The sequence below is a fragment of the Sturnira hondurensis genome, unplaced genomic scaffold (assembly GCF_014824575.4).
Source record: "Sturnira hondurensis isolate 20B ecotype Veracruz unplaced genomic scaffold, ASM1482457v3 Scaffold0006413, whole genome shotgun sequence".
Lineage (NCBI taxonomy): Eukaryota > Metazoa > Chordata > Mammalia > Chiroptera > Phyllostomidae > Sturnira > Sturnira hondurensis.
The window spans coordinates 40,996,721-41,019,002 of record NW_028079044.1 but is presented as its reverse complement, the minus strand read 5'-3'; the positions used below and the strand labels follow the sequence as shown (position 1 = coordinate 41,019,002).

The following is a 22,282-nucleotide window of genomic DNA, read 5'->3' as shown; positions in this document are numbered from 1 at the left end:
TATAAATTGGTGTTTTTTATATTAACCTTTCTTTTTTTTTAGGTTTTATTTATTTATTTAGAGAGAGGGGAAGGGAGGGAGAAAGAGAGGAAGAGAAACATCAATGTGTGGTTGCCTCTCACATGGCCCGCACTGGGGACCTGACCCCGCAACCCAGGCATGTGCCCTGACTGGGAATCGAACTGCCAACCCTTTGGTTCATAGCCTGAGCTCAATTCATTGAGCTATACCAGCCAGGGCATATAAACCTTTCTTAATGAATTTTTCCCTGACCCTCAATCCCTTTAAAACCTGTCCTGGGTTTTTGAGAATGTCTTCTTTTTTTTTTATATCCTCACCTAAACTTTGAAACCTTCTCATTGCTCCTTTTCACACATTACCACACACCCCCCTCCCTCCTGGCGGGTGGTACTCAGTGTGTACCTGGTAAACTCCAATGCATGGGCCCAGGTGGGCAGGCATTTCCCTGACGCTCCTTGAAATGAGGTTCAGGAGACTTCTCTTTTTTTATATTGCAATATAATGGACAAATAATATTATATCGATATACATTAGAGGTGTACAATGACTTCATAATTTGATATACATGTGAAATGATTACCAGAATCAAGTTAATGAACACATTTATGACCTCATATAATAATAATAATTATTATTATTTTTGTTATTATTATTGGTGAGAACATTTAAGATCTACTTTCTTAGCAAATTTTAAGTATACAATAGTGTTGTTAACTGTAGTCACCAGGCTATAAATTAGATCCTTACTCTTTTTATAACTAAAAGTTTATACCCTTTGGCCATTCTCCCTATTTGTCCCAGCCCTTGGGGAATCATCATCCTACTCTTTATTTCTATGGGTTCGACTTTTATGTTTTACTTTTAGACTCCACATGTGAGATCACACAATATTTGTCTTTCTCTCCCTGGCTTATTTCACTTAACATAATGCGCTCCCCCACCCCCAGGTTTATCCATGTTGTTGCAAATGGCAGGATTTCCTTATTTTAAAAGGCTGAATAACATTCCATGTGGTATGTATGTAACATTCCATACATACCACATTTTTAATCTATTTATCCACTGACAGGAACTTAGGTTGTTTCCACAGCTTGGCTCTTGTGAATATTGAACACGGGAGTGCAGGTATTTCCTTGAGATTCTGATCATACCTCCCGGACACACACCCAAAGGTAGGGTTGCCGGATCATAATGTAGGTCTAATTTTAATTTTTTGAGGAGCCTCTATATTCTGTCATCCAAAATGGCTGTACCAGTGTACAATCCCACCAACAGTGTACAAGGGTTCCTCTTCTCCACATTCTTGCCAACATTTGTTTTCTCTCTCCACAGGCTGGTCCATTCAGGGCCAGGGAAAGGATCGCCCCAGGCTGGTGTGGATCTGTCCTTCGCAACACGAACGGGTACCAGGCAGGGGATTGAAACCCACCTCTTCAGGGCTGAAACCAGCAGGGAGCTCTCCCACTGGACAAGGAGCATAGTGCAGGGTTGCCACAGCTCAGCTGAACTCATTGCCGAAGTCACCACAGGTGAGCTCCACTGGCCACAGGCCCCTGAATTCACCCTCTTACTGGAGGAACGCACCCTCTTCTTCACCCTGTCCTCAAAGTAGTTCCCATTACCAGCCTTTAGGGGTCCCTGAAAGTCCAGAGGTAAACTTAAGTTTTCCTAAATTAGGCACACCTTATGCTCTACTAACGTGGAGCATAAGGGTTAGACTGTGAAAAGCGTAATCCCATCTTCATTCAAGACTTAGAGAGCTCTGACCAGCATTGCTCAGTGGATTGAGCATCAGCCCACAAAGTGTAAGGTTGCTGGATCAATTCACGGGCACGGCACATGCCAAGTTGCAGGCCAGGTCCCTGGTTGGGGCACATGTGAAAGGCAACCAATCGATGTTTCTCTCCCTCTTTTTCTCCTTCCCTTCCTGTCCCAAATCAATAAATAGAACCTTTAAAAACAAAAGAAAACGGTGATTTGGCCAGTGAGATGTGACACTCTTTTCTTTGCTATAATCCCAAGGGGTTTACTGGAGGCATAAACGAGCAAGGTTCTTGTAAACAACAGAAATTGATTCTGAGTAGTACTTTATCACAGAATAAAGTCATTGCAAATACATTAGGAAGCTCACAGAAGTGATCGGAAAACTGGACAACCAGGCTCTGAAAAAGAGCTGACATCAGAGGGATGTAGGTGGGCCGAGCAGAGCAAAGGGTTTATGCTCGGGAAGAGTCCGCAGTCAGCCCTGCCCCTGGTATGAAAGGCCAGGCAGGCAGGATGGAGGGAGCTCGCAGGTGAGTGCAGTCCGGGCTCTCGTATGCGCTAAGAAAGGACAGGTTAGAAACGGGATCAGCATGTAGACGATGGGCCCCTCTACACCACACTGCTGACTGCGTACTTGCCATGTGCCGAGCATCTTATATACATTTTATATAATGTCCCTCGGTGTTTCTCATACTGTGAGAAACAACCCTTTGGGGTCCTGAGATCAACTAATTGTGTTAAGACCCATGTTTTAGAAAGGGAATAATTTGGACTAGAAATACCAGTATAAATGCTGTTTCGTGTTGTAGCACCACCCAGGGGGGCGTGTGTGTGTGTGTGTGTGTGTGAGTGTATGCACCATGATACTTTGCCTCCTCTTATCTGATAACCCGCACGATTCCCGTGTCAATGTAACTTTACAAATTGAGAAGCAAATTCTTAAGTAACTTGCCTAAGACTACACAACTGATAAACAACAGAACCGACTTTAACTCTGTGTCTCTCTAAAGTCCACTCTTCATTCACTGCATTGTCTACAGAGCCATGGCACTTCTCACTGTATTGCCAGCTTCTCAAAAACAATTCTGTTCAGACTGCTGTGATAAGTAATTTTCATGCCACCGTCCAACTCACACAGGTAGCTACGTAGGGAGGTAGATAGAGGATACATAGCTGATTGAGATAGATAGATAGATAGATAGATAGATAGATAGATAGATAGATGATAGATAGACAAATAGACAGACCTAAACAAACACAATGCAGGCTGTAAAATCTTGCACATTTGCTAAGGTGGATTCCATATCTAACCCAATGTGCTTTGTCTGCCAGCATAATACACAGTTAACAACGTGATTCTGAGCTCTAGCACAAACTGTTTTGGGTTCTGGGATCTAAGACCAAATTCTCCCAGGTCTCCTGCAGTCACTACTAAAGAGGGCATCGTGTGACGTGGTGCGCAGCATCCTCAACACCAGTGTTCCAGAAAACCCAACTGGGAGAGCCTTAGGGTTGCTTCTGACAACATGCCCGGTTCTCCCTGTTCTACCAGGTTTCCTTGCCACTTCTTTCATTGTTCTCTGCCTTTGAGGACGCAGGACAAAGTAATAATGACAAGCATGGGCTTTAAAGTCAGATGCGCCTGGATTCAAATTCCAGCTCTATTTCTTTCTCAATCTCTTACTGAAACCTCTTAGCTTTTTCACCCATAAAAAGGAGGAAATAACAGTATCTACCTCACAGGGTGTCATCAAGAATTGACGGAAATAATCCATGTAAAGCACCTAGTACTTGGCACATAGTAAGTGCTAAGTATTATTAGTGGTTTCTCTTGTAATTATTTCTCCATACCTCTTCTGTGCAATATGCTAGCCTCTGGTCCTATGTAACTATTTAAATTTCAGTCCATTAATAGTAAATAAGTTCCTCAGTCACGCCACACTTCACATGCTCAGCCGCCATTTACGCCTGTAGGGCTGCCCTACTGGACAGTGCAAACGTACAGCCTTCCTGTCGCAGTGGAAAGCCCTGTGCTATGGCTGTGCCCTCTAATGGAGGATTCCCCAGGGGACATCGTGGGGACAGTGTTTCTGAACTTCAGCTGCGCTGACAACAACAAAAACAAAGGTTTAAAGTTTTACTCTCAAAAGCCTGAGACTGCTGACTGCCACCCCCAGAGAATCTGGGTCCACAGTTCTGGGCGGGGGCCCGAGCATTCGTATCTAGTAAGACACCAGGCGGGGCTGCCGCTGCGGATCCAGCAGCCTCTGTGCATGGCCCCGTGCTGGGAGCGGCTTCCTCCGGCCCGCAGGAGCATTCTGAGACGGGACATACTCCGACGCGCGGTAGGGTTTCTCCACATTTCCTCTACGCAACTGGTTTTGCGCAACGACGAAAAACCAGTTATTCTGTACAATTTTTGCTGTGTCTCCAAGGTAATCGAACTTTTTGAAATTACTCTGAAGCAACCAAGGGTCCCCAAATATTCTTTAACATCATTGAAAACCTTTTTTGGGTGTCCCTGAATCTTTAATTTTATGTGCCCATGCTGTAGGGCAAGAAGCACTGGAGTGTTTGAACCCGGCAGTTGGACAAGGCCGGAGCCAGCTGAAAACGAAACTGAGTGAAGGTGTATGTGTAATATCACAGGAGTTCAGGCTCCTCGCAACACCTTCAGGAGAGTTCTTAGGAAAGAATAAAGATTGCCAAAGGGATTTGGCTTAGCTTACATTCCACAAATTTTGTAAAACCCTTTTCTCTCAACTAACTAAGCTCTGTTCCAACAGGAAAACAATGAGGCTGTTGACTGGACCAACCAAAGAATCAGAGGACTGAGCTGGCCGGGTGCGGGGAGGAAAGAAATGCCGGGAACGACCAAAGGTGCCACCCAGTTACGAACTGGAAGATGGCGGCAGAGTCGGGGGGAGGGGCTTAGGCTTTGCTGGAGCTTCAATTCGCTTGATAACGCGTTCAATTTGTCCTCTGTAGATCGAGGAACTCTTCAGATAACCGGTCCATTATACAAAGACCATCAATAGCACCTGAAGGCAACTGGGATTAAAAATAATCGCGACCAGTTAATTCAGACTAGCTGATGGCATAGCTTTCAAGTTCAAATACAGAAAAGGGGAATAAAAGACACCCAAAGTCAGAGCCCATTCACCCATATATTCTGTAGGTTGGTGAAGTGAAAACTGTCTAAACCGAGGACTCGAGATGAGAAGCCGTAACGACAGCTCTGCTGCTGTCCTTGGTCATCCTTGGATGGGAGGGCGGGCAGAGGTCTAGGGCCCTTTGCAAAGGATTGCAAGACTTACCGAGGGCTCTGCCCAGAAGGACTCAAGGCCTATGAGAGAAGGCACCTTTGGAAACATCAGCCTTTAGTTACAAGTGGAAAGTTGCCTGCAGTCAGAGGAAGGGGTGTGTGTTTTAACTAGACCTTCAATTAGAAGCCACCCCGTTCTGTGAGCACATACAGCCGCTATTCCCTCTGCCACCCTCCAAGGCCTCCACACCGCACTGTCCTCGTTACTCATCAAAGCCAAGGTCCCGCTCCACGCCCCTCCACATCCTGAGCACCAGAGTGAGAGAAGATTCGTGGCACAGAGGGGAAAGAACTTGAATTTTGAAATCTAAATCACCTGGGTTGTGACATGTTCTCCTCTCTCATCTTTGCTTTTCTCACCTGTTAATATTCAGCTAAGGTTCTGGTAAAGAAGTATGCAATTAAGTAAAATTGAGTTTGGTTTATAATGCTGAGCCACGCTAATGATGGTGTAGAACAATCAATAATGCCCTTACTCTACTTTTCCCAAACCCCGTCCCCAGCAAAAAACACGTTCTGTCTGTCTTGTCCCTATAGAACTTTCTCACGTTTATGGAGGCCTGAGCTGATTTGTTTGCCAGGGACTATTAAATGTGATGTTTTGTGAGGCCCCAAACCAAAAATCTGAGTAGTACTTGTTAACCCTTTTCAGAACTCTTTAACCAAGGGTTGTAAATATTCATGTCTTCCTGAATGGGACCTCGGCCCCTGGTGGCAGTCCCTTTCTCTAAACCCAATGAGCGCAGCAGCACACGTGAGAGCTGGCACCTGACTGGACCAAAAGGTTCCAGTTCTGTCCCTTTGGATCAGAAGGCTCCGTGCGTGCGGACAGCACCTGAGGTTCCTGGACCCCACACCGTGCAGAGGGAGGAAGAGGAAACCTCTTCCCAGACTGCGCCACGGCGGACGTACGTCTGTCTGCTGTCGCGGCTCTTCCAGGACCCACAGCCCTTGGGTCATCAGGAGAGTTTGAAAAGCTGCCCTTTATGTTTAAAAAGTGAGCTTTGCTCCACTTTCTTAAAACTAAAAATTAGCTTGTCTGTGAATGGCTCATGCCTGACTTCTTAGGTGTCGCACTTGTTACCTTTGGTGATGTGATAGGGATGCTTGCTCTCTCACCAGGTGGGAGACACAACACTGACTGACCGTGTGTGTGTGTGTGTGTGTGTGTGTGTGTGTGTGTGTGTGTAAGGGAGAGAGAGAGAGAGATGATGATGATGATGACAACGACAGTGATGACTCAGAGGCAGCTTACTTGACATCAGACATCAGACATCAGTTTTTCCCGGCCTGAGACAGGCACACCTCCCTACCTGCGTGTTGGTCATCAGACGGTCGGACCAGGGCTGGAGGCCAGACAAAATGCAGTGAGTCCAGTGAACGGAACATCTCTCCATTTATTTCCTTTAGTTGCATGGAGTAAGTCAAATTACAGGATAAAAATCAATCTAAGGAGAATATTTTCATGAATAATTACTAATTTTGACTTTAGAAACTCGTGGCTGGCTCCTGGGACTGAGGAGACGGAGTGCCCTCGAACATGAACTGACCTTCATCGTTCCTCTCTCTCTCTCCCCTCAGCGTGCACCTACAAAAACCAGGACTGCCGCCTGACCATTCACTATGACAATGGGTTTTCTGTCACCACCGAACCACAGGAGGGTGCCTTTCCCAAAACAATCATTCAGGCTCCATATGAAAAGTTGAAAATGTCTTCAGATGATGGAATCAGGATGCTGTATTTAGATTTTGGAGGCAAAGATGGAGAGATTGTAAGTGCACTCTTCTTTATAAAGTGTGATTTCCTGTATTTCATTGTGTAATACGCCCATAATAGCCCGCAAACATAATGCTGCCTTTTGTTATTTAGCAATGGACTATTAACAAAGCACTTGTAGGTTCATGTCTTATCCGATCCTTGAAAAACAGTGATGGAATCCTATTCTTCCGCAGTTCCTTAGGTTAGTCTTATTTTCCACTAGAATACTATGTGCCTATTTGAATCCAAAGAAAGAATCCTTTACAAAGTCAGCATTAAACTATTCTCGAATAGTGTACTATTCGAGAATAATTTATGCCACCTTTAGCATACATTCATCTTTTGAAAGTATCAAGCATCTGATCTCACCCTGGCGTTGTGCTGGGTATCAGGATGCATGCAGGGATGTGAACCGTGCAGTCCGGGCCACTGGGGAGGTCTCACAGGAGCTGACAGCACGGAGGTGGGAGGTGCTGGACGCGGGCAGAGTCCAAGTGGCCGAGGAGAGAGGGCCAGGAAAGGGCCAGAAGTTGGCGATAACGTCAAACGTCCAACAAAATTAGCAAATTTGCCAGTGAAGGTAACATACTTTTCCTATCAATGCAAATAGCCGCTGTGTTTAAATTCAATATTTCCTGTGATCATTAGTTCAGCCCCACAGAAGGGTGAGAATTGCACTTTCCTTTCTCAGGAAGACAGAGCATCTCATTTAAACTGTGGAATGCATGACGTCAAAGAGGACTGGGATTTTGTAAGCACTGGTCTCTATTTAGGTCCCGCCTAGTCACCGGGCTACTCAACAAATATTTATTGACTTCCATGTGATAACAAGGATGCAGGATATATAAAATACAGGGAGAAATCTCCGTTTTAAAGGTCTGCTCATTCGATTCAGCCTCTGGCCTTCTGCAGCCTTCCCTTCCCCACCCCCATCTCTGTCCAGTTATTCCACTGATAATTCTCCGGAAACCATTCAGAGTTACCTAGCAGGGGCTGATGGGAGGAAAGGGGCAGAACCACACTTAAAAGAGCAGAGGGGCCTTTCCTCCCAAAGCCGCGGCACCGCTGTTCCAGAACATGCCATCCTACTACCACAACACAAGACCAGATGTTTTTCGGTGGAAGCCACGGCAGTCAGGACGGAATTGACGCCCCGTGGCTGACAGCTGATCTGAACTCACTTTCGGGGAACATTTTCCCGCTGGTCATTTTTCTGACTTTTACAATAGATCCACTGCATTTTACAGGATTTTTGTGGTTGTCATTTGTATGTTCCACTCTGCAAATTCAGCCTGAGGCAGTGGATGGGAAATAAATAAGTGATCTGAAAGTCCATTTTACTGAGAATGCTCCTAGTTCAGTTGCTGTCCTGCCAATCACCCAGCTGTGTATATTCCCCCAGAAAAGTGGACAAGAACAAGAGCCAGTCTCCTGCTTTATCCTCGACTGGAAAATTCAAGGCTGTTACTGCCTGTGAGGAAAATCGTTTATGTCTAAGTATCAGCCTTTCTGCCTATAATTCTGAACAGACTTGGAAGACTTAGAAAAGACTGACTTTTTTTTTGCTGATAAGCTCAGGTTCACAGATAGCTCCCCCAAAGTATCTGGTTAAGCCACCCGCGGGGGGCAGGCAGCAGGCCCTTCCAGTGTGGGGGGAGGGAGCAGAGCACTGTGGGAAATGCAATGCACGGAGGAGGGTCAAGTGCGGGTGTTCTCCGAGTCTGGAACCGACCACGGACTGTCGGGCAAATCCATTTATTTCTTTGGATCTCAGTCCCCCATCCCTAAAATACAGGGACTGAAGTAGGTTGTCTTCAAGGTGAGTGCCAAAAGCAGCATCTGGTGTGGGTGAAATAGGGTCCTGGGGTGAGGCCCGGTCTCTGGAAGTTTTATAACTGCACCAAATCTTAGTTTCCTGTGGAAATCTAAGAGATAATAACCAGGGCTACCTCACAGGGATTCTGTGAAAATGAAATAAGGCAGCATATAAGAAATACAGTACGGTGCTTGTTTCATTACATGTAAAACCTTAACTTTCGTAGATACATGGTCAAGTTATTCCTTTCCAGAAACACCATCATCAGAAGAGAACTGGGGACAATTCCCCCAGTGCTCCTGAATTGGGTCGGGTGATAAAAATTCCACGCGACCCTTACGCTCTGACTGCGTGTTGGCTCTGTAGGCACAGAGGAGGAGGGTGAGACTTTAGAAGGGGCCTTGACAGACATGTACAACACTTGCCTACAACCATCCAAGAGGACAGGGTGGAGGCCAGTCAGGTCACAGTTGCTTAGCAGCATGGGCTCTGTGTTTGCAACGTATAAAGAATTTTCACATACAGCCCTGGCTGGTGTAGCTCAGTGGATTGAGCGTGGGCCTGCGAACCACAAGATCGAGGTTCGATTCCCAGTCAGGGCACATGCCTGGGTTGCAGGCCAGTTCCCAGCAGGGGACTCACGAGAAGCAATCACACATTGATGTTTCTCTCCTACTCTTTCTCCTTCCCTTCCCCTCTCTCTAAAAAAACAAATAAGTAAAATATTTTTTTAAAAAAGAATTTTTACATACAGTATCCTGCTGAACACTCTAATTACCCTGTGAGTTAGGCAGCGCCATGAAAACCTTTAAGTGAGTCATCCAAGATCCTACATTGAAAAGGGCTAGAGCCAGGACTCAAACCAAATCTCCACATGTGGAGGAATTCAGCGCTGCTTCATGCTGAACCAAATCCCACGTAAATAATATCACGATGATGTGTCTCACTATATCATTTATCACAAAAACTGAGGAGGCTGAAGAGAGTCGAAAAGGGCAACATCAGTATTTATGCTACTGGTTTTTACAAAACCAATTTCAGGAAATAAGATATAGGAGATGTAAGGAATAAGTTCAAAGAGTTGTTTTTTAAACTCCTTGAAGGGGGAGGATTTAAAAACATTACTTGCCCCAGTTAACTCTCAAAAGCAGGTAGTGCACAGGTCCGTTGGATGTGTAAATCGCTATTCTGTACCAAGCATTAACGTGAAAAGTCCCTCACACTCTGTCCTTTCCAAATTTCAGTCGCTGGACCTTCATTCCTGCCCCAAGCCAATTGTTTTCATCATCCATTCCTTCCTGTCGGCCAAAATCGCAAGACTGGGCTTGGTGGCCTGAACCCAGCAGCGACCTGCCTTTTGAGAGGAGGGCTGCGACACCCCCAGGAAGTGTGCCATCAGATGTCGCATGCCAGTCAGCTTTCCATCCCAAGAGTCCTGCGTAACTGTAACTATCCAACTCTCCTGCCGGTTTCACCAACTACAAGGGGGGGGGCCTGGGAGAAGGCACCACCGGGAACATCAGAGTAAAACTAAATGGGTAAACAGGAGAGGGCGACTGGAAATACACAGCACAGCCTTTGACAATCAAAGACTCGAACAATACAACAGCAGGTGCAGATCTGTCGTACCAGTTTCTAGGCAACTGGTTCACCCAGGTAAGGGCTGAATAGCAAGATGGGAAATGGACACTTTCGCCTCTCTCCTCCCCAGTCACGACCCCTGGTTTATTGTGATTTATTTCCTACTTCTGGGTTGACTTTCCCTGGTAAAGGGAGAAAAGTACTTTAAACGGAAACCCCACCTTCTATTTAAGTATGAAACAGCTGTTACTTTTTTAAAAGGAATGATCGTTCAGTGATGTAGAAAGACTCTGAAGTATTCTCATTAGCATATGCTGAGCAGGGATTAAAGGAAGCTGCAGATACTGATCTGAGCTCTATAAGCTGGTGGAATCTGAGCCAAAGCAGACTGTCTAAATTGCAAAGCTTCGCTGAAGAGGGGTGTGCATGAAGGATGCTTAACTCTGGGCTGTACTCACACCAAGGTCTGCAATGGGGGAGCCAAGACCGATAGCTTTATTTATAGAAAGGAAAGTATGGGTATTTTTTTTTAAAGATTGTCATTTGATATATGCACACAACGTATGTGGGGTTAACTAATTATCCCCATTTTCTGGTTTTCAGTGGAAGCACTGAGCAATTTATTGACCCTTGTTTCTGCCTGTGCTTGCATGCATGCATTTTCGAACCAGTAACAGAGCAGCGTCATGTAATTGTGGATGATACTGGGTTTTAGATATAGACCCAGCACTGTAATCAACTCTCCTGACAGCGTCCACAGTCTTTTGGAATTCCAGGGAAAGAATATAATGACCTGATATTTTTCTACAAGAATATTTTCAGACACCACATAGCGTATTAGTGATTCAATGCTTTTATCTTTCAAAACAAATTCATTAAAAATACACTTAACATTTGATTTAGAAGTCACTTTCCACAAACCTTGAACATTAGCTCTAGAATTTCATAAGCATTTGTAACCCTTCTTTTCCCATACAACTTACATAGACAAATATTGGGGGTTAGATGCAGGCGTTTTTTTCAGAATTGTGTTTTGGCAAATAGCTATGCAAAGAGCTTTACAAAATGGAAACTGTGTTAAAGGAATGTGATTTTGCTCACGCAGACATAAGTGTTTACTGAGTTGCAAAGTTTTATTTTAGATCAGTGTTTCCCAAAGCATGTATCCTGTAACACTAGTCCCAAAGGGCACTGAGTGGTGTTTTGTGGGGATGGAAGAGGTTGGTAATCAAAAATGTTAAATACTAAGTTAGGAAAAGTTAAACAGGCTTCACAACTGCGGGCCTCCTTGGAGACCTGAATGCACCTTGTGGCTCTCCGAGCCGGGGCCCACGTGCCACTCCCTACATTGACATGCACAACAACGTTCTAACAGGAACTTGTGAAGCTGGTGTTAAAAAAACACAAAACCACACCTTTGGAAAACACTGTTTCAGGACATCGATTTTGTTTGTTTGTTCCCTATTTTACAATGCCGGAGAGTGAAGCCCCAGGCTGACTATTGTAATGAAAGCTTTGATGCGTTTGTGAATTGAACTGCACTCTTTCCTTATATATTTTCAAAATCACTGGAATGTTGTTATACAAGAGAATTATACTCGTGATTGTAAATGACATAATAAAATACATATATTAATGCCAACAGTTTAATTCAACAATATGTAATCTAAGGTGCTCAGTAGGACATGAAGTATGAATTAATTACTCATGATTAAATTGCAAAGATCCTATTATATATTTATAGACAAAATGATCATAATTACAAGTATTATTTCTTCATCACTTAAGTTTTGGACTGATTACTATCTGGGTGGGGATCAAGAGAAATGACATTCTCTGCATTTATAAAAACTTAATTTAAATATTTATATTTTAGAAAAAATATATTTGAATAAAATTAATGCATTTTCTGAATTAAAATGTGTTACTAGCAAGAAATAGAAAATTTTACTGAGAACTGTATATATGAATCATTTTATTTTCTTCCAAGTTACTGTATCATATCAGAGTGGCTATGACGAATCAATTGCAAACCCTCCATTTTTTTCTCATTTTGAATTCAACAAGTTACAATGGCTTTACTGTGTAGATCGTAATCTTGTCTTGATACATGTTATGAATGCTGTGAATGACACAAACTCCCATGTCTGGATCATGCCTGGTATCACCCGTGAATCATCTGTGTCATTTTGGGGAATTCGTTTCCGCCCAATTCACTCTGTGCTCAGTCCGGTCCTTAAACGAATCAATGAATTATTAAATCCGCAACGTTTGTCCCTTTAAGGGCAACCCGACAGAAGAGAATGATGTGCAACTGTATGTACTTAGTGGGAAACTACCCATTTGTTAGCGATGAGCTTAGGTGAGCTCTTTGCTGGGTGGCACATCTTCAAGCCAAGCCATGGGAATTTAAAAAGGCCAATGGTGACATAGTTACCTATACCTGTTTTCCGACTGGAACTAGGTACGACCAACGAAACCATTCATACACCTATTGTAAAACATCCAGGCAGAGGCAGTTCGTTAATTCCATCAGCTGATGGAATGAAAAGGCTGAAAGACGCATGCTTCTTTGTTTAGGCTCCTTGGCCTCTCTTGGCTGAAATCAGAAGCCCTCCTCTAAAATCAATGTGCCAGGGCCTCCCCGGCCCTCATTTTACGAATATTAGATGTCCTATCTTGAGGGGATTGGAGGGGGTGGGGTGAGGGAGTAATTTGGAATGTACCTTGAGTCAAAAAAAATGTGCCTATGTTTATAGCACCATGGATATCATGTATAATTTATATGAGTTAAATAAATCTTCACCTCTGAGTACGGCAGACTGGCTGGTGGTTCCGTGATGGCCACAGAAGGACGGGGGCGCAGGCAAGCACAGCCTGCTGCTCTCTTCCTACAGACCGGCAGTTAGAAGGTGCTGGTGGCAAAGGGGGTGCCTGTGGCAATTTCTTTTAGCTGTATACAGTTTCAGGCTGCGTCTTTGCCTAGGGCTTAGGGATCTCATTTTTAACCAAGTTTTCATGGGATTCTTCCAAGCTCCTTATACTCGAATTCTATAATACCAGAACTTGGCTTGTGTTTAAATTGCTTGTAATAAATTAAAATTTAGTAATACTGAGATTATATCTAGAATGCAGAGTCTCAATTTTGAGGAGACTTTAGAAGTCATCAAGCACACGATTGCCCAAAGTTTATTTGTAATTTTAGCAATACTATCTTAGTATCTTAAGAGCATGATTTGAGCCCTGGCTGGTGCGGCTCAGTACACTGAGTGCAGGCCTGAGTGAACCAAAGGGTCACTGGCTCAATTCCCAGTCAGGGCACGTGCCTGGGTTGTGGGCCAGGTCCCCAGTAGGGGGCACATAAGAGGCAACCACACATTGATGTTTCTCTCCCTCTCTTTCTCCTTCCCTTCTCCTCTCTCTAGAAATAAATATTTTTAAAAAAGTGTATATGATTTGCTAGTAGTGGAACACAGCAAATACATATCAAGATAAATACAAGCTAATTAAAAATTTTGAAGAGTTTGTTCCACCTGAAGTTATCACACATACACTATGACCCAGGTACTACGTTTTCAAAAAGGTTGACCTTGTATAATATGCCACAAAACTCAGAAATTTCTTCCTCACCGTACGGTGTAGTTGTTCATGCCAGTGGAAATAAAAACATTTCCAGCTACAGGAGGGCGCTCCCTGTCTCTGAGGCAGACCACTCCGTTACTTCGGCAGCCGGTCGTTGGACAGTTCGCTTTTAGAGCCAGAACTTACGCCCGCCTGACTGGTGCTCATCACCTTGCTCTACCTTAGAAAACACTGCCAGTCCAGTCTTTCCCACACATGTGTCTTACATACAAAGACAGCTTAAGGCTGGGGACTACTAGGTAACATAATGTGATCTGAAAATGGTTTTAAATAGGACATTTATAATTCCTCATTTCCATCTTTAAAATAGCGATTGGCCAAGATTAAAACCTTCCATGACACCAAGTGGTGGAAAGTCATGGGAAAACAAGCAATTATACCCACCTATTAGGAGGCATATACTTAGCAATAATTTGGATAGCAGTTTGCCAATACATATAAAACTTTTAAAAATGCACGTACCGGTTTTCCCTCTCCCACAATACCTCTTGCGTGCTCTCTTTCCACCCTGGGCCCGGCCTCACGGCTCCCGCAAAGAAGGGCGGCGAGAAGAAGGGCCGCTCTGTCATCACACAGGTAGTGACCAGAGAACGCGCCTCGACGTCCACGAGCGCGCCCATGGGGTGGGCTTCAAGAGGCGCGCCCCTCGCGCACTTAAAGAAAGAGGTGGCCCTCTGCCGTGAAGGGGGTGGGACTCCAGATGCGCGCAGGGACCCCGGGCTCAACAAAGCCATCTGGGCCACAGGAGTGAGGAAAGTCCCGCACCGTGTCCGCTGCGGCTGTCCAGAGAACATAATGAGGGTGAAGATTCAACAAACAAGCTCTGTATGTTGGTCACCTACGTACCTGTCACCAGGTTCAAAATTCTACAGACGGTTAGTGTGGATGAGAACTAACTGCTGATTGTCAAATAGTTATAAAACTGCAAAAAAAATTAGAATATAAAATAAAAATGCACGTGACTTCTGTCTTACAGGAATTTATCCTAGAGACACAAGTTGTACAAGTACACAAATGCTAATGCATAAGGGGTCATCTTTGCAGCATTCTTTGTAATGAGAAGCTGGAAAGGTCGCTGTGACCATCAAGAACTGAATAAATCCTCGCCCAGTAATGCATTACAATATTGTGCAACTGTTACATTAATGTCCCATCTACAAGTGCTAATGTGGATGAAATTTATAAATGCAAGTTCTAAAAAATGCAGATACGTACTGTAGATACATATTTTATTTGTTCTTTAAAAAGTGGTTCTCAAGAGTGGCACTGTGGGGTCTTTGGAAATCTGGGCCAGTATTTTGTCATTGCAATGCCTGGTGGGGAGGGACGCTCTCTCGGGACAAACTGAACAGAAGCCGGAGGTGGTGAGGCCCCTGCAGTGTGAGGGCGGCCCCCACACACGAGAACCGTTCCTCACGCAGCGTTTGCATCCTCGGAGTTACTCACACAGGTCAAGACCACAATTATCTGAGCCTAGACCTTGAGTACATTTGATGTAATGTGGGGTTTTTTTGTCTGATTCAATATATTCTGAATTTTCCAGATAAGCAACTGCCATGGATATGGCAGGAAGAATGTATTTTTGTTTTGCTGGGGGCATTTTATAAATCGTTTTATAAAAACAGGTCACGGATGGCAAGTGTGAAGACGGCGCCTGAGTTACCAGCACAAGACACCTGACTCCTTTTACATGCGCCTCACTCTTGCTGAATCTACAGAAAAATGCCCTCGTTTCGTCTTTGAGCACCTATTGTACCCTGGCACCTCCGTGTTGAAATGCATACTGTTTTATTATCATCACTTTTTTTCCAAAATGTTTTTAGCTTGCAGTTAGGGGATAATAATAAAAAAAAATCCTGGGTGCACATAGGTTGAATGACAATCCTGGGTATGTCCTGTGTGTTGCCGTGCACAACCTCAATGCCAGCATCCAGGCTCCTAGACTCTGGGCTGCTTACTCAGTGTTAGGCACTGCTACCTGTGCCTGAACTAAGTCTTCCTGCCACTTAGGGCCCACTAACTGCTTGCCGGGAAATGCACCCTCCCTCAACTTCCCCATCGGCTGTAGCCAGACTGAGGAGAGGCTACTTGCATTTGTGGGTTCTGTCATCGGTTCCAGACCTGGATGGCAGGCCCCACTGCAGTGCGTAAAGCCTGGTAACCTGAGCAGCTGCTAAAAGGCAATGACCTGAGCAACCCAGAACTACAGGGGGCGGAAATCTTTGTGGGCCAAAGAGAAGATAATAGGAAGGAGCTGGGCAGATAAATAGCCCTCTTCCTCTCCCTTCCCGTGGATGCGCTGGCTGTCCATTTGGGTCTCGCGAAGCACTGGCCAGTGCAGTAATGGATCACCCTGCCTTGCTTTCCTGCCTTCCCCGCCACTTTTTCCCTGCTGTTTCTTCACCCTCAGTGCCCTGGAGCTGGACCTCCTAAATAAAGCCTCAGCACTTCATCCCTAACTCAGCTGTTGTTTTCTAGGGAGCTTGTCCAAAGACTTTATTATTTTTACCCCAACAGCAAAGGGGATTAAAAATATTTCTCATACACAGGGGGTTGGGTTTGATCGGTGGAGGAAAAAATGGACACAAAATATGCTTGTACTTGTACAAAAATGCCTGAAAGCATATATTTTTTAAAATAGGCCTCATCAGTTATTGCTGGGAAACAAGGCCAGCACCATGAGGATGACCTCAATATGCTTCTGTAGTATGTGAACTTCTTAAATGGGCATTTGGAAACTTCTTTGCAAAAGGTTTTCTTGTTGTGGGTAAATAATGTTCTGATAATGGTGAATAATGTTTTTAAGTTGTTTATAAAATCCTGAATAACAAAATGATTGCATTCATGGCCAGAAGTGAACGATCGCATCACCTGCGGTCTTCCGAACTACTCCCGGTCCGACCTCACGGGGGGGGGGGGAGCAAGTTCAGCGCCTCAGCAAAACGTGGCCGAGTCCTGTCCAAGCGGGTTTGCGATCATGTGCAGGACGACAGAAAAGCCTCTTACCCTGTAGTCATTCTTTCTCAGACATAACTAAGGCCTTTTCTTGGGAGACTGTGAAACTCGATACAGAGAACGTGGCTCGGACAGTGTCGGAGCGAGAGTGGAACAGAGCTGGAGGACGGCGACGCGTGAAGGGGGCGAGAGACAGGAGTAGGGACGGGTGCCAACCAGCCCACCCCTGTGGAGACGGCGCTCCCAGGACGAGGCCTCCCACCTGGCCTCCCACCTGGACTCCGACCTCGGAGGCGGAGCCCATGGGTCTGACTGACAGCTGCAATTCTGCCTTGACTTGGACCAGGGCCTGGGAATGCTGGGGGAAAAAACTCCATTCTTCCCAGGAAACAAAGCCAGTTATACTTTCAGCAAATTTCAACTATAATTCTTTGGATGAATAAAGCCTATTTCCTCCCAAGAACTCAAAGACCACACCCAAGAAAGACCCTCATTTTATGCCTCATTAACTGCAGCTTCTCTGCTTTGTGATTCTCACCTGCACAAGGGGTAAAGGAATTGCTTTCTTGGCAAGTTTTCTGGGTCCCACGAGAAAGGCAAATACAGTCCAAAAAGCAGCTTTCCTTTTTCTGCAAGTAGGACCTTCAAAACTAAGGCCTTAATAAAGGTAGTTTGTGCAACTTTCCTTCTTGGACTTGGCCTCTCAATGAATTCTTCAATGTGAACGGAACCTAATGTTGATCTTGGTGGTAAACCACCTCCCCACGGGCGGCTTACAATGGAGCGACACGTGCTTCCTCACTATCCTGGGGCGGGCTGGGCAGTCCCTTGCTGGACTGGCCTAGGCTCACTACTGCGGCTGTACTCAGCTGGCGCACTCTGCTGGACTGGAAGGTCCAGGTGCCTCACTCGCTGTCCTGTAGCTGCTGGTGGCTATCGGAGGGGCCACCTCATTCTCTCCTGGCTTCTCATCATCTGGCAGGCTAAACCAGTGCCCTCAGGAGGCTCCCTTATAGTCAGGGCAAGATTCTGTAGGAGCAAACCAGAAGCTGCAAGGTTGTTGAGAACTAGGCTGCAGCTCACACTATGTTATTTATGTCACCATACACGGTCAAAGCAAGTTACTGGCCAGTCCAGATGCAGGGACTAGGGAAAGGGACTCCATCTACCCATGGGAAGAGTTCAGAGCTCCGTGGTCTTATTTAACTACCACGTTCTACTCTCTGGCCACAATTATTTTCATTCTCCCACATGCAAATTATGTTCATTTCCTCCCAACACAGCTCAAGTCTGGTATTTCATCATCTTCACCTGGTCCAGGTAGGGCTGAGACTTCCCAGGGTGTGCTTTCTTGAAATCCAGACTGTTGTGACATAATCAACTAAACAGACTAGGCAACTGCCACGTAGGCGTCCGACACACAATGGCAAGGGGGGGGCAGCATAACCGCAGCAGGTTCTCCCTTTCGTTCAGGACCAGTCCTCGTCCACAGTGACTCTGAAGTCTGGCGGGGCTACCTGATCAGTTCTCACCGCCAGGGGCGGGGAATGGGAACCAGATTCTTTCCGATACCTGATGGTGCTGCCCTAGTCCCTCATTCTCGGCTCTGCCCTGCGGGTTCTCGGCTATGACTTTCTAAGAAGTCTCTTTTCCAAGATACAGTTCCCGGTTGCAACTAAATCATTTTCTCATCCTGCTTCCTTCCTGCTGGAATTTGGTGGCCAGGGGAGCTCTTTTCATTGTTATACAAATTCCTCAAAACTTTGTGAACTCCCTGCATGATGAAAATTCAGTGGAGAACGTATAGTCTTTTCAATAAATACTCCTGGACAACTGGGTATTTATATGCAGAATATGAAGGTGAATCCCTTCCTTACCTGGCACACAAGAGACTAACTCCACATGGATCACAAACCTAAATACAGAAAAACTATAAAGTGAAGAGACATCCCGCAAAATGGGACAAAACATCTGTAAATCATATATATGATAAGGAACTAGAATCTAAAATACCTGAAGAACTCTTACAACTCAACAATAAAAATACAAATAATCCAATTAAAAATGGTCAGAGCATCGAGTAGACATTTCTTCAGAAAAGACGTATAAATGGCCCATAAGCACATGAAACTATGTTCAACATCATTAATTATCAGGGAAGTTCCAACCAATACTGTGAGATACAATTTCACATTTTGTAGTGTCTGTCATAGTGTTTAAATCATTAAATATTTCTAAGGTCTTAATAAAGGACTATATAAGCTCACCTTTGCTATGATCCTTTTCCTTGGGCTATTTCTTACTTTGAGAATCTTTTGCCTTTGGATATGCCAAACTGGGACCCCTTTTATATTCCGATGCAGAATGCCCTAAGACCCTGCAGCGCCTGGTTTACATTCTGCTAGAACACACACAGGTCCTACAGCTGGTCCACCTTTTCTACGCCGCATCACACTCCCCTAGATCAACACTCAAGTGGCCCTGCAGCACTTTCCAACATTCTGCCTGTGATAACCCATGGTGCTCCCTGTCCCAAGAAAAAGGGTCTCATTCCAAACTCCCCATTTTAAAGAGCGAGCTTTTGGCATTATTCCCAGCGCCAGTAAAAACTCCCCAGAGTAGCTGATGTCTAAGCTCAGCCTCTACGCTTCCTCCCATATCCCTTCCAAGGTCCCTCTCCTGCTCACTTCACCTAAAGGGCCCTGGGGCTTCTCCCCTGCAGCACAGCCCCCAAGTCCGAGAAGCTGAACTGCAGCCCGGCCTGCCTCTCACTCCACAGGCTTTCGCTTACAGCCAGTGGTGTCTGCCAGTGTTCACGCGTGTGCCCTCCCCGGTCAAAAACGCCACAAACAAAATGGCAAGGGGCTAACACCTGTCACATACAAGAACCCTCACAACCAGTGAGAAAAGTCAAAGTATTCAAAATAAAAATAGGCAATTAAAAAGAGGTCAATATATTTTAAAAATGTACCCCTCACTATTTTCAGTCATCAAAAGAGGAGGCAGAGACTGCTGGCTGGAGGGTATGCAAACCAACCTCTCAGAAAGGCAATTGGGAAATATTTACCAAACATTCTAACAACCACAAAATCTACTCCTAAAAAAGTTATACCGAGCCCTGGCTGGTATAGCTCAGTGGATTGAGCGCGGGCCTGCGAACCACACGATCGCAGTTCGATTCCCAGTCTGGGCACATGCCTGGGTTGCAGGCCAGTTCCCAGCAGGGGACTCATGAGAGGAAACCATACATTGATACTTCTCTCCTTCCCTTCCCCTCTAAAAAGATAAATAAATAAAATCTTTAAATTTTTTTTTTCAAAAAAAAAAAGTTATACCGAGGAAATATCACTGATATAGTAGGAAGATTCATTAAAATTTTATTTATAACAGGAAAAAACTGAACCTATATGATCAACAACAAGGAATTGATTAAACAAATTTTGGTTCATTTGTATTAAGCAGTTTTAAAAACAATATATGATATAAAATTCACGACTCTTTAAGTAGAAAGTATACTATAAATTAACAGATACATAAACACACAGAAGTACACATACACACACAACCCCAATTTTGCAAAGGCTTTAAAAATAACTACACATCCATTAAATATTAACAGAGGTTACCTATAGACAATGAGGGCAATGTTGACATTTGTTTCTCTCTTCTTTGTATTTTCTGCATTTTTCCAGATTTTCTACCATGGGGAGAAGATACTTTTCTCCTGGGAATCTGCACTTGGTCGTTTTTGCTGTATGTGAGTTTCACAACTTCTGCCCTTTCTTCCTTTTCGATACCAAATAAACACCAGTACCAGCCCCCAGTGGAAGCTCTAGAGTGGGACAGGGAAGACCTGAATTTGTTTACCAATATTTTCTAAATTGGGGGCAATCTGATAAATTATGCTGTTGAAATACAGAAAAGTCATTTGCACTCTCTTACTTGAGGCTCGATCATTTAAATAGCCCTGACTACAAAGACATTTACCAAGAAGTAAAGAAATAGCTTTTTCTATGTATTGAAATTATTAAATAGCCAAGAGTAAAATTTTAAAAACATATAAAAACATTAACTTAAAAAATTAAAATAGGAAACTATAAAATATGCATATAATTAAAATACATTAACTGAGCAGTCTTAAAACTACATAAATATGAATATTTGTGAAATTCTTTAGAGATGTATCATCTATTCTTCGAATAAAGTTTAAAATTTGTTTGTAATGCTGAACCTAAGGGAGGAAGGAGCTAAGATAACTCTGCCCAGTTAACAACTGTCCAAAGAGAACGGTCCTATTTCTTGGTTGTCTTTTCTAACACCCATTCAATCACCTAGAGGGAGAAAAAAATATGGTTATGGTTCATTTCTACTAAAAATGTTAAGTGATAGAAAAAGATATTAAAACTTCAAAGGAGTAGGGTAGAAATTTAAACTAAAAAGGAACCGGTCAGAATCCCAAAACCTACTTTATCTTAAAAACGCACTCTCTTTTCTAACCAGAGTGCACTTGTGCTTGACCCCCACTGCGGAGGACAGGGAACTTCTCTCGGGACAAAACGGCCTTCTGCTCTGCTTCCTCACCTTTACTGAAAAACGTTTTCAAAGCGTCACTTTGGAATCAAACCAAATTTTCAACTAACTAATCAAAATGGGTCGATTTTCCCAGAGCTGCGTATAATTGACTTTTAAATTTGTCTTTCTTAGACTCACTTGCCAGAGCAGCCTGTTCGTACCAGTAAACGCTGTTGTGCACACACTGAGTGCTTTAAAGTCTGCTCTTCCTGCACAGATACCAGAATCACAGCTGCCCTCAAATGAAACAGCAGTTTAACTGAATATAGTTCGGTGGGAACACGTGACTTACCTGTAGAGCATTTTTGTCTGTGGTTTTCTTCATTTCTTCAAATAGACCCCGTGAAGTTTTAAGATCCTAAACGTAACAAAATAGAGCATTTTACAACTTACGCATTAAATTACAGAGACCAGTCGTTACTAAATAAACGTGAGATTACACTTTATGCTGTGGTATCTTCTGTATGAGAAGCATTGCTGAAACATCTGCTAATCCTTGCCTATCTAGTTCCAGGTAGGAAGAGATACTGATAACCTTATTGGAAACTCTGTGTAGAATTTATTCAAGAGTGACTTTACAAAGGAGGACGACTGAGGGCCAGCTGGTTCTTTTCAATGCAGCCTGCTTTGTGCCCTGTCACAGCGGTGGGGAAGGGAACCACGGGCCACAGGCCCTGCAGTTAGCGCTGGGAGTGAAGGGCGAGTGGAACTAGCTGAGGGCTGCCCTGTTCCCCCTCTTTCCCCCGCCTTTCACGCTCTCTGGTGGCTCCAGGCCCGAGCCCCTCAGAGTCCATGTCAGTTGGACTGGTCTGTTTCCCACCGGTGTTCTACGTACCGGCAGGTGTTT

General features: G+C 44.4%; 2 protein-coding genes across 4 annotated transcripts in view; one reads left to right on the top strand and one right to left on the bottom strand.

The window, feature by feature from the left end:
* SNTB1 (syntrophin beta 1) overlaps window positions 1-13,079 on the top strand; it is a 199,505-nt gene extending 186,426 nt beyond the window's left edge. Inside the window, exons 5-7 of the mRNA XM_037048463.1 lie at window positions 1,354-1,550; window positions 6,692-6,882; window positions 9,930-13,079. Coding sequence (XP_036904358.1) covers window positions 1,354-1,550; window positions 6,692-6,882; window positions 9,930-10,022 — 481 coding nt within the window. The 3' untranslated portion in view covers window positions 10,023-13,079. The remainder of the gene's footprint in view (window positions 1-1,353; window positions 1,551-6,691; window positions 6,883-9,929) is intronic.
* A 7,871-nt stretch (window positions 13,080-20,950) lies between these two features.
* MTBP (MDM2 binding protein) overlaps window positions 20,951-22,282 on the bottom strand; it is a 54,608-nt gene continuing 53,276 nt past the window's right edge. For 2 of the 3 annotated variants that reach the window (XM_037048458.1, XM_037048460.1), the window contains exons 21-22: window positions 21,728-21,793; window positions 20,951-21,194 (exon numbers count right to left, since the gene is read on the bottom strand). In XM_037048458.1, coding sequence (XP_036904353.1) covers window positions 21,156-21,194; window positions 21,728-21,793 — 105 coding nt within the window. In that variant the 3' untranslated portion in view covers window positions 20,951-21,155. The remainder of the gene's footprint in view (window positions 21,195-21,727; window positions 21,794-22,282) is intronic. The other variant, XM_037048459.1, reaches the window with a different exon arrangement.